The 15914-nt window shown below is 40.2% G+C and overlaps 3 protein-coding genes across 5 annotated transcripts in view; all 3 read right to left on the bottom strand.

The window, feature by feature from the left end:
- The window catches only part of sdhb (succinate dehydrogenase complex, subunit B, iron sulfur (Ip)), a 197114-nt gene that overhangs the window by 129470 nt on the left and 51730 nt on the right, over nt 1–15914 (bottom strand). The gene's annotated exons all lie outside the window — the stretch shown is intronic.
- On the bottom strand, nt 4577–12320 carry nbl1 (NBL1, DAN family BMP antagonist). Its single transcript, XM_050037531.1, has 4 exons — nt 11857–12320; nt 9797–9977; nt 7692–7803; nt 4577–5162 (listed from the first exon to the last, which is right to left on the bottom strand). The coding sequence occupies exons 2-4, from the start codon at nt 9967–9969 to the stop codon at nt 4881–4883; spliced, it is 567 nt and encodes a 188-aa protein (XP_049893488.1). The 5' UTR covers nt 9970–9977; nt 11857–12320; the 3' UTR covers nt 4577–4880.
- LOC126385677 (MICOS complex subunit Mic10-like) overlaps nt 15689–15914 on the bottom strand; it is a 51956-nt gene continuing 51730 nt past the window's right edge. For all 3 annotated transcript variants that reach the window (XM_050037540.1, XM_050037539.1, XM_050037538.1), the window contains exon 5: nt 15689–15861. In XM_050037540.1, coding sequence (XP_049893497.1) covers nt 15853–15861 — 9 coding nt within the window. In that variant the 3' untranslated portion in view covers nt 15689–15852. The remainder of the gene's footprint in view (nt 15862–15914) is intronic.

The following is a 15914-nucleotide window of genomic DNA, read 5'->3' as shown; positions in this document are numbered from 1 at the left end:
CTGAGCAGTAGCTAGAAAGAATTATACCAAAGATAATTTTGTTTGCAGTGGTCAACAAAACACAAATTGCCTTGTGCAAAACATGCCATTTGAAAATCACAGACGACTTCCAGCAAATTTGTTTTAACAAATTTGAAAAGCATTCACAGCTTTAGTAAATTTAATACAGTATTGTTTTTCTGCTGTTGACATGGAGATAAATTTGATGAAGAGCACATTATGAGTTGTTGACGACTTGAAACTCAAAGTTAAGGACTTGACTTGGGACTTAAAAGCCAAGACTTAAGACCTGCCTGTGACCTGCAAAACAATCTTTCATTCCCTTTATAGAGTATGCCTTATCACTGCTGTGTCTTCACTCTTTATTTGGTAAGTCCTTAAATATGCAGTAAATGGTTGTAAAAAATCATAAAATGCAAACCTGGAGAGCTCAAAAGCAACTTCACAGTTGTTTTTGCTGACCTCCAGTGGTGTAACTTCTGATCTTGCTACATGGATGTAGAAGTGTATTCCAGGGTACACTACACTGTGACATCATAGTTGAGCCTGGTTTGTAGTATGGCACGTTTGTGTGTTTAAATAAAAACTAAAATAGGCTGTACTAAATTATTATAAAGGCTGGTTGTAGCCTGTTCATGTTGTTAGCTGTTCAATTGAGTGACCTCTGCTGACCTTTACATAAGTAGATTTCAGTTTAGTCAGATAATCAGATAACATCTTAGGAAAATTAGATTACAAGGTACACTTACATTTACAGAGGTCACACATACTGTCAAGAGTGACTCTAACACACATCAAAAGGAGAAAAATACAGTAAAATCTAATTAAGCTGGAGACCATCTTGCAGTGGGATCACTCCAGCCACAATACAGAGATTCATGTCTTAAACAAATAGGGGCCAGGGGCGTAAAGTGTGGGGGCATATGGGCTGTTCTCTGCTTCCTACCTCCCTCCTTATATCGTTCTTGCCTGGATCACACCCGTCTAGCACTTCTTGCACAGTTGCGATACTATCACATTGGCAAAATCGGTCCACAGACAGACACATGAACACCTGGCAAATACTCAAAAAGGCTTCTGCGGGTGTACTCGTTGCAACTGGTGTCACCTGGAGCACACTTTGCCATGATGACATACAGGCACGAGGTGAAAACGGCACCAGTCGTCACTCAAAACTGTGTCAGAAAACATGTACTCTAAGGAAAGATATGAGGAGTGAGTTGTGGAAGATGGTGAGCATCAAGCACATGTGAACTGACCTCAGTATGAAAGTAAATCAAAGTTTGATAAAGAAGTTAATATGTGACAATAAGCTGTGACATGTTCAGAAATGTCTCTCTGAGTTTCTCCCTCTGCAGTCTGCCTTTCACCGATCTCGGAGCATTGTCAGCTGTGTGGCCCCGAGATAAGCGGATGATCGATTTGTTTTGCAGCACAGACAGACAGTCAACCTTTCGCTGCTCAAGTTTAATTACACAGAACAAGGGAGAAAAGATAAGAGGATACGGGAAAGAGCTGACAAGAAATGGAAGAAAAGATACAGTCTGGACGTGGAGATAGAGATGAGCATATGATTGATGAAGACGAGGAGAGCTGCTGTCGAGAGTCTGCGGGGAAGACGCTGCTGCTCGGCGTGTTTGTTGTCTGCTTCTGAGGAGTTGAAAGGTAAGTCAGGAGGATTACAGTAAACACAACCTTTCAGACTCTACCTGTGACATCTGCTGACACCTGCTGGACTCGCTGTGAACTTTGCAAACTAAGTGAAGCACTGACTTTTTTTGTTTGGCAGTAACTTCAAACAATGTTCCTCAGTAATGTCCTCCAGCCTTCTTTGATGACTAAACTCAGACTCAGACCATGAACTGAACATCCTCCATTTGTGTCCTTTCAGGTCCATCAAGCTGTGTGTCATTCTGTCGCTGGAGCCACGCATGAGGTCACTCACCATCCATTTACTGAACAGCATCCTACAGGTTGCCATGGTAATTCATCTTAGTCCATTATCTATCTATCTATCTATCTATCTATCTGATGATATATTATTAGATAGAGATAATGAGGTCGTAATTTCAGCAGCTGTATCTGCAGCACAATGACAGCAATTTCATTACCTCCGCTGTAATTGGTTACAACAGAGTAATTATGTGATTATATTAATGTCATTAATGTCCATATTATTTATTATGTATTGTCACTATAATGAGTGACATCATGTACAACTACTGTGTGTAATTTAGCACAATGATATGAGGGAAATAAAAATTTCTTTTGTGGAAAAGGCTCCTTTAAACCCAAGAAAATATTCATTTATTATTCACTTCTTATTTTATTTTTTGTTAAATTGTATGCATGTTGTTGACAGATTGATCAGAGTGGAGGACTCCCAACTGGTGGGTCACAGCCCAAAAGTGGGTCACAATCATGTCAAGTTTGTAAAAAAATTATACTTATTTTAAGTACAGTGAATTTCCAGCACATAGCTTTTATTATGAAGTGCCTGGGGATGGCTGTAGAGTGAGTGACTAACTGACAGCTACTTGACAGAGACAGCAAACTAGCTCGATGACATGGCCAAACACAAGTATGACGCTGAATGTATTAAGTAGAAATCTGGACCCTGTGGCTGCACCAGTTGGGAACCACTGCTCTAAAGGTCAGGGGTGTCAAACTCATTTTAGTTCATGGACCATCAGCAGCCCAGTTTAATCTCAAGTGGTGGAAACCAGTAAAACCATCGCATAATAACCTATAAATAATACTACCTCCTTCCTTTCGATCTCCGGCTCCTCCAGGCTCCATGTCAAAGTATCCTTGGGCAAGGCACTGAACCCCAAATTGCTCCTGATGGTGTGTGAGAGCGTGTGAGTGGTTACTCAGTAGCAGGTGGCACCAGGTATGGTAGCTTTCGCCACCGGTGTGTGAATGTGTGATGTGACATGTAGTGTAAAGGTGCTTTGAGAGGTCAGGAGACTAAAGAGGTGCTATACAAGTGCACTCCATTTTACAAATCAAAGGTACTGTCAGTGCCATATCGGTAGGGTTCCATCAATATTGTCTTAAGATGTCTGACTCTTTTGTACTGAAGCTGCTGATGACAATATTTTGCAGGATGTTTGATATCTATAAATATGACCACAAGAAATATCAACTGTATTTTCAGAGACCTGTAAGGGGGTCAGGATGAAAAGCCTCTGAAGAAGCATTTTACATGAAGCAGGCTGCTCACTGTTTAAGTTGAAACCTGTTAGCCTTCACAGGTGCTTCAATATCAGGAGTGCAAAATCATCCAGTGGGCCAGATTGGACCCTTTGGCAGGCTGCTTCTGGCCCACGGGCCGTATGTTTGACACCCTGCTCTAGGTTATATTAGCGATGAGCTGAAGTTGACTAATTGAAAATGTATCTATTGAGCAGTGTCTCTATTTTTCTTAAAATTTGTACCAAATTAGACACATTTTTCCAGAAGACTTTATGGATGTTTTTAGGAGGAATGAATCAGACATTACAGACCTGTAAAATAAACTGTTACCAAGGTAACTGTTCCATTGTGGGCGCTTTATTATTGTGTTTACTTTACGGCAAAACTTAAAAAAAAATCATGTTTTTATATGTCCTTGTTGTAAAAGCTATATATAAGCCACACTGTAGCGTACTTTTTTCATTCTGACTCAACATACATAAGGATGTGTTCACAATTTTCAAGTCTATCCTAAAACATTGCTCACATGCCAATACGTACATTGAAAGACAAATTTGTTGCTGTGACGATTTCTCTCCTTACTGACTGTAGACAGATCCCTTCCTCACATGATAAACAGAAAACTAGCAGTTTGAGTTTGCCAGATTAAGTGGATATCTTCCAAAGTCTTGAGTAAGAAACTCCCTCTTTGTGTTCCCATGTCTCTGCTGCAGCTCAGCAAGTAAACAGTGTCTATGCAAACACAAAGACTGTGACTTGATACTGGCTTTAGCTGACTTTAAAAGGTATTTCTGCACAGCACAAAGACTGCGGATTTCCCCCCCTCTCTTACATTACAGTCGCAGTAAGAAGGGATCATTTCAGTGTGAACAGAAGGAATAATCACAGCAACCAATAGCACCTTCATTGTACACATGGGTATGTGAGCATTGTTTTGAGACAGACTTGAAAAAATGTCATCCTTTAAAGGAGACAAATCAAGAATGACATGGATAAACAAGTGATGTGTAAAACTTTCTCTGTGGCTTTTCCATCACAGCATCTTATTAAACTTCCTGGCACTGTGAGATCAGATTCAGGCCAGTGAAGCAGCAAACAGCAGGCTCTGTTCCCATCATGCACCTCTTCTGTGCTCCACTAAGCAGCACCAGCATCTATTAAATGTTTGTCCATGACTGGGGTTTGTTGATCAAAGAAAACAACATCATGTGCCGTGGCCCAAACTCACACAGCAGCCACACGATCATAAAGAACACAACTTTAGTCTTAGAGGCAGAGAGAGGAAGCTGTGGGTGTTTCTTTGGTCCAACACAGAAACACTCTGACAAAAAACAGGAACGCTAACTGACACTCGTATGAATAAAACAAAAGACAAAAGAGCAGTTATCACAACAATAGAATTTATTGCATGAAAGCAGATTAAAAGCAACGAGACTACAGCTTATTAAGTGACTATAGTCATGTCTGGATGGACACGTGCATGTTTAATCAGCAAACAAAGAGTGCATAAGCTGGTGTGTGTATGAGTTTATATACAATAGAGTGAAATCTGATAGCATGAATTTGTGAGAGTGTGTGTGTGCAATGAAGTGAAGCCATATTCTCAAAGTGCCTTTCCAATACTACAGATTATGCAGTGTGAAGGAGAGTGGAGAGGGCGGAGGAGATGAGCAAAGTGACACCTACCCTCCGTCAGATGTGTGTGGTAGTGTGTGATGGTCTGTGTGCGGGTGAGCATGCTTATTGGAGTGTGTGTCTGAGGGGGGCAGAGGGTGAGACTGAGGGCTGCTGAGCGTGTCAGATAAAGATGGAGTGTCCAAGACGTTGTCTGCTGGATACAGCTGCATCACTGCCCCCTCCTGGCCACCCTCCTTACTGCAGGACTGGCAGCTACAGTGGAAGATCCTCTCCACCAGCTTATCCACACGAGGAGACTCTTCACTGCCCGGGCACTCCAGAGTCACCTGTTTACATACACATACAATTAAATACATACAAATACATATGTACATACAAAGAGACAGATAGTTGAGTGGTTTGGTTTCAAATCTGGACGTACAAAGTAAATGGCTATCAGATTTCTGCTGCTGCGCTTAACTTTACAACTTAAATCTTCCACTTTGTTATATATTGAGTAGTAACAGCGTTTCAATTGTTTGGCTTTCAAGCTTTTTTTTAAATTAGTTTTCATATATATATTTAATATTGTTTTTGTGTCATTGACTATTATTGCTAGTCATTGTCATCATTGTATTATATTTGCATGAACTGGCTTCATGATAACCTGAAGTTGAAGTTAGGGCTAACAATGCTAACAATAAGCAGCATCTACAATGAACCCTACTGTACTCTAACCCTTTGAACCCTGAGCAAATTGCCTTGACTTCTTTCAAAAACACAGGAAGAGAGCAGTGAGCAACAAAAGAAGAAATTACCTAAAAAATAAGGCAAGAAATTAGCAAAAAGAAAAAATTTAAAACAAGAAAAGTATTAAAAAAGAAAGAAAGTTAAAAACAAACAAACAAGGAAATGACCTGGAAAGAGTGCTTGAAAATTATAATAATTCTGTGACATAATTTTAAAATGTAATGATAATAATAGTTAGAAAAATCGTTTACCTTTTTCTTTTACCCCTAATTTTTTTTTTGCAAATAATTTTCTAAATCTATGATTTTTTTTTGCAATTTGCGGGACATTTCTTACCAAGTTGATCACTGCCTTTTTTCCTATGTTTTTGAAAGAAATTACACCAATTTGCTCAGCGTTCAAAGGTTTGAATACTTGCGAAAGGTGTCTGAAAGCAGCCCAAGAGAAGTGATGTCACTTCAAGGTTTCAAATGGTTAAGACCTTTAAACCACTTAAAATTGAAGTTAAGACCAAACTTGTCTTGGAAATACACACCAAAAATGAAAATATGCTCTTTGTAAATAAACTTATGTCAGTTCCAAACGAACAATGAGGTAAAATGACAGTGATGATACTCTCTATGCTTTCCGTAAAAAAAAAACACACTAATGAGCAAGCTGGCTGGCAAGGTCTTAGTTTAACAATGCAGTCTCACTGCATGATCGAAATGCACAGAGGGGGCTAAAATAGGGGCAAATCATGCACACAGGTGTTATACCAAAGTCTTTTCTGCATTCGAATATTGTTTCCCTCCTCTTAAAGTGATGTTTCCTGTCGCAGCAACACCATAAATTCTTGTGGTAACATTACTAAAAAACACTTAAGACCCATGCAATTTATTAGTGAATGTATTTACAGTAAGACAGGACTATTTAGGACTTTTTAAGGCCACTATGACAACACTTTCTTTCCTGCCCTACAAAACAAAGTAAATAAAACCATTTAAAAACACTAAAAGGTGAAAGAACTATATTAACTACTTCAGAAATTAAATTTAAAAAATTCTGAACAAATTTTTTTATTTTTATTTATTTGTATTTGGTGATTTATAACTTATTTTATGTATTGTATTCATTGAAATATTTGATTTTGTTTTATTTTTAACTACCTTCCTTTCTGAAGAAATCTGATTTTTACAAAATGGACATACTGCTACTGTGTATGTGGATGGATGGATGGATGGATGGATGGATGGATGGATGGATGGATGGATGGATGGATGGATGTGTGTGTGTTTGGTAAAACTCTGACTCCTTAGTGTTGTGTTTTTTGCTTTGTTAAAGACTGTTATATCTTCACAATAATACAATTATTGCACCATTCTTGTATTGTCAGAGGAATAAATATAAAATAAACAGAGAAGATACAAGCCCCCTGTAAGCCTCAGTGTTGCACAAGCTGTTCCTGCTCTCCAGACCTCACACAACTTCCTCTCACTGTTTCCATTATCCATTGAAAATGATCATTCAGCAGTTTTATCAAGATCTACCACCAAGTGCCAAACCAGCATGGAGCGGTGTCCTCTTTCATGAGAGCTGACTTTGTTTTGTATTAAACTGAACTGCAACAACAATCACAACCACAGATATAAACATTCATTTCCACATAATTAGAAGTAAGGTGAGACTGCAAATGCACTTTCCCTGGCCCTCCTCAAGCAACAAAAATAGTTCAAAAATTAATTAATCTATCAGGTAACAGCAGTCCACTCCAATAGATACAATATTTTCCACTGAAACATGAGGCGACCTCACCTGTGGTCGCACCCGCCTAGCCTACCTGGCAGCTGTCCAAACTACATACACCTCACTACAAAGCCTTTGTTGTCGCAAGACTGGATTCCTTCTGGCGAACAGGGACAATGAACTTCAGCGGAATATAAAATACAGGCTCAGGGTTCACAGGGAACCGCAAAAATTGTGAGACAAATCTTTTCAAAATCCTCAATTTATGTTTTTTCTCCTGCTCCGTGTTTGCCAGTGGGCAGCGTTGCTTTCATGTCGGAAACTTGTGGTTTTGTGTGTGAGTCTGACAAGTCGGTGTTGGTGTGTGCCTGCTACATGAGCTAATGTGCAATAAATCTTACCACTTCCCACTGTGTCTGGGCAGGCATGCAGGAGTCACAGTGCACCAGAGACTCGGTCGACTGTGGGAATGTGTTGGGGACGCTGTAGCTGAAACACTGGCCCAGACAAGCTCTATGAGGAGGACACAGTGTGTTAATGTGTGATTCAACTGCACGACAAGAGTGTTCATACCTGTGTAAGCAAGAGCTGTTAGCGGATGTCTGGTAGCCTTGGGTCAGACACAAAGTCACAAAATGGAGAATTTTTAGTCATATATGTTAGGTAAATCACAAGTCAACTTCTCATTATAAATACAAATCATGACAAAGATGATGAGAATGTGTCCTTCCCCAAATACTATTGTGTTGAACATAGGAAGTAATGTGCAAAACTTGTACATACTGTATGTCGCCGTGGGGACGACAACTAAGAGAAGAACACATATCAGTATTTCCTGAGTGGGCATTACTAAAATAACTAATGAACTGTTTTAAGTTCAATGACTTGAAGGCAGCATATGAATTGTTTCAAGGCCCACAGTGTTACATTTGTAAGTTTTGACCACAGATCAAGTAGACAAGTTAAAAACAAGCATGAATTCGCAATAGCTGCAGCCACATATGTGCATCCATGTGTTCATGCATTCACACTAGGGGTGCAGCAGTGTACCATGAAACTGTACACCATGGAATGAAAATTGACGGTTATCATACCGTGTACATCCTGCTTATCTACTGTACTAAAAAAAAAATCCAACCAAACTGTGAATCTCACCTGCATGTCTGCATTTCCTCCTCAACTGCCTGTCAGATTTTTTAACACTTACTTCAATTAAAAAAAACTCTTCTGTCTTGATTCCTTTAAGGGTCACTGTCACTTGATAATAATAATATTAATAATATTTGTGTAACATTGTATATAGTACTGTGATATTTTCTGAGACATCTCTAATTCAATCACACACAACCTCACACACGCTGGACTCCATGCCAAATTTCAGCCACCTAGGGCAAAAACTGTGGCGGCCAAAGTGTGGGGAAATTTTTATGGGCCGACTGACCAACCGACCAAGCTACAGAGCTGCTGGGTGCAGCTATAAAATCTGGTGCTTTTCTATTTTTTGTCAACAAATTCCATGTAAAGAACAAAACAAACAAGTATTTTGTTTGTCGCCAAACCCTTCAATTGCTCAACTGTTGTCCAAAACCATCCAGAGCACATGACATTACTGAGCCACATTGTTGCACTCATCCGTCATTAACATGTAAATATTCACCAGAGCAACAAAACAGTGGCTCAAAATAGTCCCAAAATAGAAGCACTGTTTACTTCTGTTTAAGTATTGTTTGCTAAAACGTACAAGTGTCCAAGTAAAACATGTCCAGCTGTTTGAGTGTGTTTTGTTGTTTTTATTTAGTCTTTCTTTAAAATGAAAGTTTACATTCATGACCCCTTTCTAAAGATTTATGATGGGCTTTTGGCTGAATGCCACGAATAGGTTAGTAAAGTCAGAAAGTGTTGAGAGACAGACTAACTCGTTGTTGGTTTCAGTCTTTTCATGGAATGTGTTGACAATAACAAACATTAACATCGCCAGTTGGCCTTTAATAATAACGTCTGCTGTCTTCTCAAGAATTTTTTACAGCCATGCAGGCAGCCACTGATTTACATTCAATTCAGGTATGTATAGAATTCACCATGCAGAGCTGGAACTTGTTTGGTGTAGTGTAGTGTAAGTAATTTGTTATTTCTTCATACTTCAAGTGTAATGGATGGAGTAGCTTTCTCACACAAGTTTCAAGCCTCTGCAAGCTGTCTGCAAGAAGTATTTAACTTCCTATGACATAGAAAATAACAGAAATCTGAAATAGTGCTGTGTGTTTAAAATCATGGCTGGTAATAACTTAAAATATGTGTTTGTTGTAAACTGACTATAACCTGCAATGTCACTACAATGTGTCACTTCAAGTTGAAGTGCAGCACTTCCTCATTGCCAAACAGACTGAATGAGGCACAACTGTGAGGATGCAACTCATTGACATCTAGACATTTCTGCGTTATTCACTTTTTTCAGCTGCAGAGAGATCGTCAGACAGAGAGAGACAGAGAGGGCCTTCATCCTGACCTGTTTTGAATAGAGCGAGGCTGACATCCCGTGTGCCCGACTATCTGTGTGATGTTCTTGGCTTCGCACCAGGCGCTCTTGTCAGGGAACAGCGCCAGGCGGTTGATGTGTGCAGGCGGTGCTGCTGAATACAGTGCAAACAGTGCCCAACAAATCAGAATCCTCTGCCACATGACTGCACCTAAAGGGGCGGAAAACCACAGCATGTTACCGCTCTGCTAACCTTGTTACACAGGAAAACACACTGAAAAGAGTAGTCACAAAATGTCTTTTTGTTTTCTGGCTTTACAGTGAATACGAAATGTGGACTTTGCATATCCCTGCAGATGTGGACTGACAACTTCGTGGTGATTAGCAGGTTGAAACCCAGGGGTCCATGTGCTTTGTATTTTTCCCATGGTTGCCTCATTTGAATGATTCAAAGAGACAACTTCCCAATGATCTGAATCACCAGCTGCACAGAGAACAACATTTTACTGCGTTCATATTGCTCAAAAAGTCACAATCCCATGGGGGAGGGAGGCAAATGTCTGCTCCATACCACCTGACTCAGTCTGTCCTCTGCTCTGTTTCACTCTCTTCTTTAAAAATACCTCAACCCCTCACGTCATTTACAACCTACAAAATCGTTTTCTCCTGCTGCTAATAAAAAAAGTGTCTGTGGTCACCCACGTTGACTACTTTAGGCAGTTTTCAGCACTTCCATATGTCTCTGACACAAGAAACACTGTCCACAGGAATCAGTACCCCTCCTTATCTATTGTGTATAGATATAAAAGACAAGGGGTGGCTGGGTGTGCTGATGTGAGGGGGAGGACTTGGATTATTAATGAAATGCTATATTTTTTTGACAGACTTCAAGAGCTCAGGCTGCTGTCTTTAAACGCAGCACAGGCAGACTGACAGACTTAAAGTGGTAATGCATTACAGTAACAGAAGTTATCTTACAAATACAGTAATAGAGATGTAGGTTATGACTAAATATTTTTTAACGACATTTTTTTGTTTTATAATGCTATATCTTTTTTGACAGACTTCATGAGTTCAGACTACTGTCATTAAACGCAGCACACATACTAAGCGGAGTGGCGTTTAAGTGATAATACGTTACAGTAACGAAAAATTTAGCTAACGTCCCTCTTTCAAATACAGTAATAGAGACATGTGTTACAGCTAAAAAGTCGTTATATTTCCACGACCTTTTCTTGTTGTTTTATACTGGTATATTTTTGACAGGCTTCAAGAGGCCAGGCTACTGTCTTTAAACGCAGCACAGGCAGACTGACAGACTTGAAGAGATAACGCGTTACAGTCACGACAGTTAACGTTCCTCTTTCAAATACAGTATGTTATGACTAAATACTCTTAATTTTTCCACGACATTTTTTGTTTTATACTGCTATATCTTTTTTGACAGACTTCAGGAGTTCTAGCTGCTGTCTTTAAACGCAGCACACACAGACAGAGCGGAGTGGCGTTCAAGTGATAACACCTTAACGTTACAGTAACGGAAAAGTTAGCTAACATCACTCTTCCAAATACAGTTACAAAGTTATGACTAAAAACTCGTTATTTTAACGTCTTTTTTTTTTACAAGTTTGCACGCTTAAATCTGAATTTGAACAGTGTGTTACCCACAATCCCCCGTGAGGGATCAGTGCCCAGTAACGTTAAGCTAATGTAACGTATGTAGCGACCGTTACTTCAAGTTAACGGCTGGACGGGCAAGATGTCAAGGCATTGTTGGCTTACTTTTATTTATCATGCTTTGATTTAGTCATGTAGTTTAAGAAAAGTTATTATTTCAGTTTATTTTAGCTGGTAAGGTGCCGTGTCTTTCTCCGAGTTACCTTGGAAGGTAAGGAGAAGCTCCAACCGTCATTTTAAACAAGTGTCGCAGCTACCTAACGGTTAAAAGGCAACCTAGCTAGGAGAAAAGTACCGTAACGTGCACTTAGCTAACGTTACAGTAACGAGCGTACGTATAACTTGACTTTTTAAAGTAGTTACGAGTAGACTAATTTAGTACTTTTTAAGTAACGAGACCCTGAGACACTTACCACCGCTCACCGACCCCGGGGAACAGCCAGTTGAGCACTGCGCAACGTCCCGCTGAGCTCAGCCCCCTCACCGAAACCTGGATCCGGGCTCCTAAAACCTGAGGATGCGGGCTGCAGTCGGATATCACCGTGCGCTGATAATTAAAGGAAAAAGTGAGCACTTCGTCAGCGGCGAGGATACATCTGAGCCCAGTCTGTCATAAAACAGTTACATCATCCGGAAAGAAAGAGAAGCGTCCGTCCGACGGGGAAGGATGGGGAGACGGGGTAAGTTATGAGCGCTATCTCATCCCTCAGTCCATCAGCTCAGACCGTCCCTCCCCTTTGTTCTCTTCCCGTGCAGTGTTAAATTCCCCCGTAACTCCACTGAAAAACACTTTCCAACTTGTTGTCTTTTGTTGTAAAACTCTGTAGCAGGGGTGAGGCGCGGCTGAGCCCTCAGACAGGGGTCCTGCTGTGCCGTTTCTGGACGAAAGAAAGCGGGGAAGAGGAGGAGGAGGAGGAGGAGGAGGAAGGGGGGCTGTTGGGAAGGTTTCAAATGTTTCCCAAAGTAGGAGCGAGGCGAGACTGCAGATCAGATTTACAGGAGAAAAATGCAAATATAACAATTACACAAACAGGACGCATATACAGTCATGTGTTAAGTTTGCACATACATCTGGCGGTGCTTTGCTAACATGTGTTTTTAGATTTTACAATTGAAACAGTGTGATCATGCAATACAACTGGGAAACAGATGTGGATCAATGCTCTGATCCATTCCTCTGATACCTTTAGGAAGTTGAAATGATATCAACAGCAGGTTATTTAACCATAAGCTCATGACAACTTGATCTAATTAAGGCCGCTCAATATGTTTGGAGTGAAACCACTGACACACTCATGAGCACGAGTTGCTGAAAGGCATTATGTTCCCTGGCTTTGCTGACCCATGAGTCTTTTAAAACCCTATTGAAATGGGAATATAGGACGTAACATTTGAGTTATGATGCCCCAGTCAGCTACTGGCAGTGGAGGACTCAGGCTGTGTGAGGCGCAGGGGCAAAACAATTACTTGAAAGAGTTAGACACATTTTCAGCACAAGCGAAAGGTTTTTACTAAATTAAAAAGTAATGAATAATACATAATGTTTTAGTTTAACCACTGTGTTGATTCCAGTGCCTCAACTATTATTCAAAATGCAGCATAGGGTGCATAATTATACTTATGTGAGTAGTCATGGAAAGCCAAAAGAGAGGGACTATGTGTAACTCTTAGGGCCCGGCTATGGTTCTTGATACCTTTAAGGTATGCACCAGTGCACATTAAGTTTCCGAGCATGTAGGGCTGACAATATGGCATTGCATCATATTTCCTCAATTTTAAAGCCACCCTAGACAGCACTGCATCACGTTTTCTTTACTCGAATGAAACCCCTAGAGGGCCTTTCATCAGTAGTATTCAGTGGAGACAGAAGTATTCAGATTCCCAAGGGAAAATAGCCAACATGCACACCACAAGGGCTGGGTATCAGCACTCGATACCTTTAAGGTATCAACCGATATAACCCAACACCACATGGTAGTGAAATGTCGCCAGTCAAACAATACCTACACTCGATCCTTTTTGCACCAGGGGTCTGATCCCAGACCATCTCGACTCACTGCCGCATTAACAAACTTTGTTGATCCATATCTGGATCCGCTGTCCTCCCGATGAACAGTCAGTTTAACATCTGCCCGGTTAGCATGAGCTAACACAGCAGCAGCTAACATCCAACACACTAACACCAAAATGGCTGGACACTTAAATCCCTTAATAACTGTTTGGTAACATTAACATTAAGAGTATTGAATGAGGTACTCTTATTTTTATCGGTATAACTTTAAAGGTACTGGCATTGTAATTTTTTTGACAATACTCAGCCCTGCACACCACAGTGTTAAATTATACTCCCTTAAAAGTTCTGTAAAAGTTGCAATTACTGTAAGCAAAAGTCCAAAAGCAGTCCAAAGCAAAGTAAGCATTATTAATTGCATTTACTTAAGTATTTATACAGAGTGAAGGTACTTGTACTTTTTCATTTTATGTTACTTTAAAACTCTACCACTACATTTCGTGGGTTTATAAGTACATAAAAAATAGCATAGCCTACTTTTTACTCCAGTACATTCATTTCATTCAGTTGTATGAACTTCATAAAAGATTTTACATACAAATTATATGATCAGATTAAAAAATACAGTGCAATGTTTTACTTAAAACTACCCAACAGTATATTATGTGGTCAAATTAGCTCCCCCTCGATCAGCTACAGCAGTAAAATTATACTTCCTCATGAAAACACAAGTAATAATAATCTAATTATATCATAGTATAACAATCACAGGGGGTATTTTTCTGCTTTGTGTAATTTCACTTTTGATACCCATAAGGACATTTAACCAATAATGCTTTCAAAGACATTCCCACTGCCAGACTTTTATTTGTCATCGAGTAGCTATTTTTAATGTGGTATTGCTGCTTTTACTTAAAAGATCTGAATACAGCAGCATCAGCTACAGCAGCTCCAGGCCAGAGTCGTGCAGCAGCACACATGGCATGTCTGGTCTTAGATTTCATGCCAGACATTAACCAACACTGACTGAACAGTTTTGAGCCATTAGATGAACAAATGTGATTAAGTAGCTTTATTAGACTGGTAATTATGATTCATCAAGGAGAATTTTTCAGACAGGCACAGACAGGTATCGTCTGATGAGTTTGCCTGCCTTGTTACACCTCAGCTCTGTCACTGATGGTCCCCCTTACCCTCCCGCACACCATTCCTGCACGTCATCTTACCTGCTTACAGGTGTTCAGCCTGGCTTGTGTCCATAAGCGCCCCTATCTTTCTCACGCTTCACTTGCAAACAAATATTTAAATGGACAGGAGACGAGTGACATGGCTTAATTCCTGGCGTTGTTTATTATGTGCTTACATTGCTGAGAAAACTGTTACGGTGATGGAGAGGGGAAAATGTGAGTGTGTGCATTAGAGCAGGCGTGCATGCATCAATGTTGTCTTTGATGTGAAAGTGTAAACCATGTGTTATGTTCGGAGTGCAAAGTGCAGAACTCACCTGTTAGTAATAAGACCGAGCTTCAGTCCAGAAATGGCATTCCTCTGCATTCCACGGATTCTGCTTCACCAGGGGGCTGGATAAACGTGTGCGCCTGCACACACTCACACAAACAATCCCTCTTCTCTCCTAGCAGGCCCATGCAACCACACATAAGTGATCAATCACACTCAAAACAATCTCGCCCAATAGACTCATGGCCAACGAATACACAAGACGTAAGAGATTCTTCCTGATATGTAGACGTATGCTTTTCCAACTCTCTGTGAAGAAAGCAGTCACGGTCACAGCAAACGGTCTTACCCAACTCACGCAACTTAAAACAGGACTACAAATCATGGCATACTGTGCAAATGCTTTATCTAGCATGACTGGAGATCAGACTGGGTTACTTCCCTGTCTTCAGAAAGGAATCTAGAAACCTGCATCTATAAATAAGAAAACTATAAGACAAAGTTCATCTCACACAAAGGTATGCGAACTTTTAAAGTCTCTTTCAACTCTAGCATTGGTCTCCCACCAACTGTACTTTTTTTATTCCATCAATCTGTGCAACTTTTCATCCTCCCACTCTCTAACAGGGCTGCAGATGCTGAACCTGGCCCTCATTCCAAAACAGCAGGAGTTCGAGTCTCCCAGCTCATTAACACAAAAAATTACCTCCCACCCCCAAACCACATTTCATTCTCCTCAAACATGCATGCAGAAAAAAGAGAGAGAGAAACAGAGAGAGTTTTCCACAATCGCTTTATTAAATACACAATGACTGCCATGTGATAAACACAGTGAGGGCATCATTGGACATTAGTGCCAGGACAGAAATGAGCAGCAAAACAACAACACAAAAATGAAAGGGGAACTTCATGGGAAATCCTGATCATCTTTAGTCCTTCTTTACTGGTCCTGTAAATAAGCACACAGAAAAATCATAAAGCATGATGTGTTAGTGTGTCACA

The sequence above is a fragment of the Epinephelus moara genome, chromosome 24 (assembly GCF_006386435.1).
Source record: "Epinephelus moara isolate mb chromosome 24, YSFRI_EMoa_1.0, whole genome shotgun sequence".
Lineage (NCBI taxonomy): Eukaryota > Metazoa > Chordata > Actinopteri > Perciformes > Serranidae > Epinephelus > Epinephelus moara.
Note: the sequence above shows the minus strand (reverse complement) of the source record. Positions and strands in the feature narration are given on the sequence as shown.

What these genes read in the sequence shown, in the direction of transcription:
- nbl1 (XM_050037531.1), bottom strand. Translation starts at nt 9,969, where the DNA reads ATGTGGCAGAGGATTCTGATTTGTTGGGCACTGTTTGCACTGTATTCA. An exon ending in CCTCGCTCTATTCAAAACAG is followed by an intron (nt 7,804 to 9,796) that starts GTCAGGATGAAG and finishes TCCTCCTCATAG; the next exon opens with AGCTTGTCTGGGCCAGTGTT. An exon ending in CCCAGACACAGTGGGAAGTG is followed by an intron (nt 5,163 to 7,691) that starts GTAAGATTTATT and finishes GTATGTAAACAG; the next exon opens with GTGACTCTGGAGTGCCCGGG.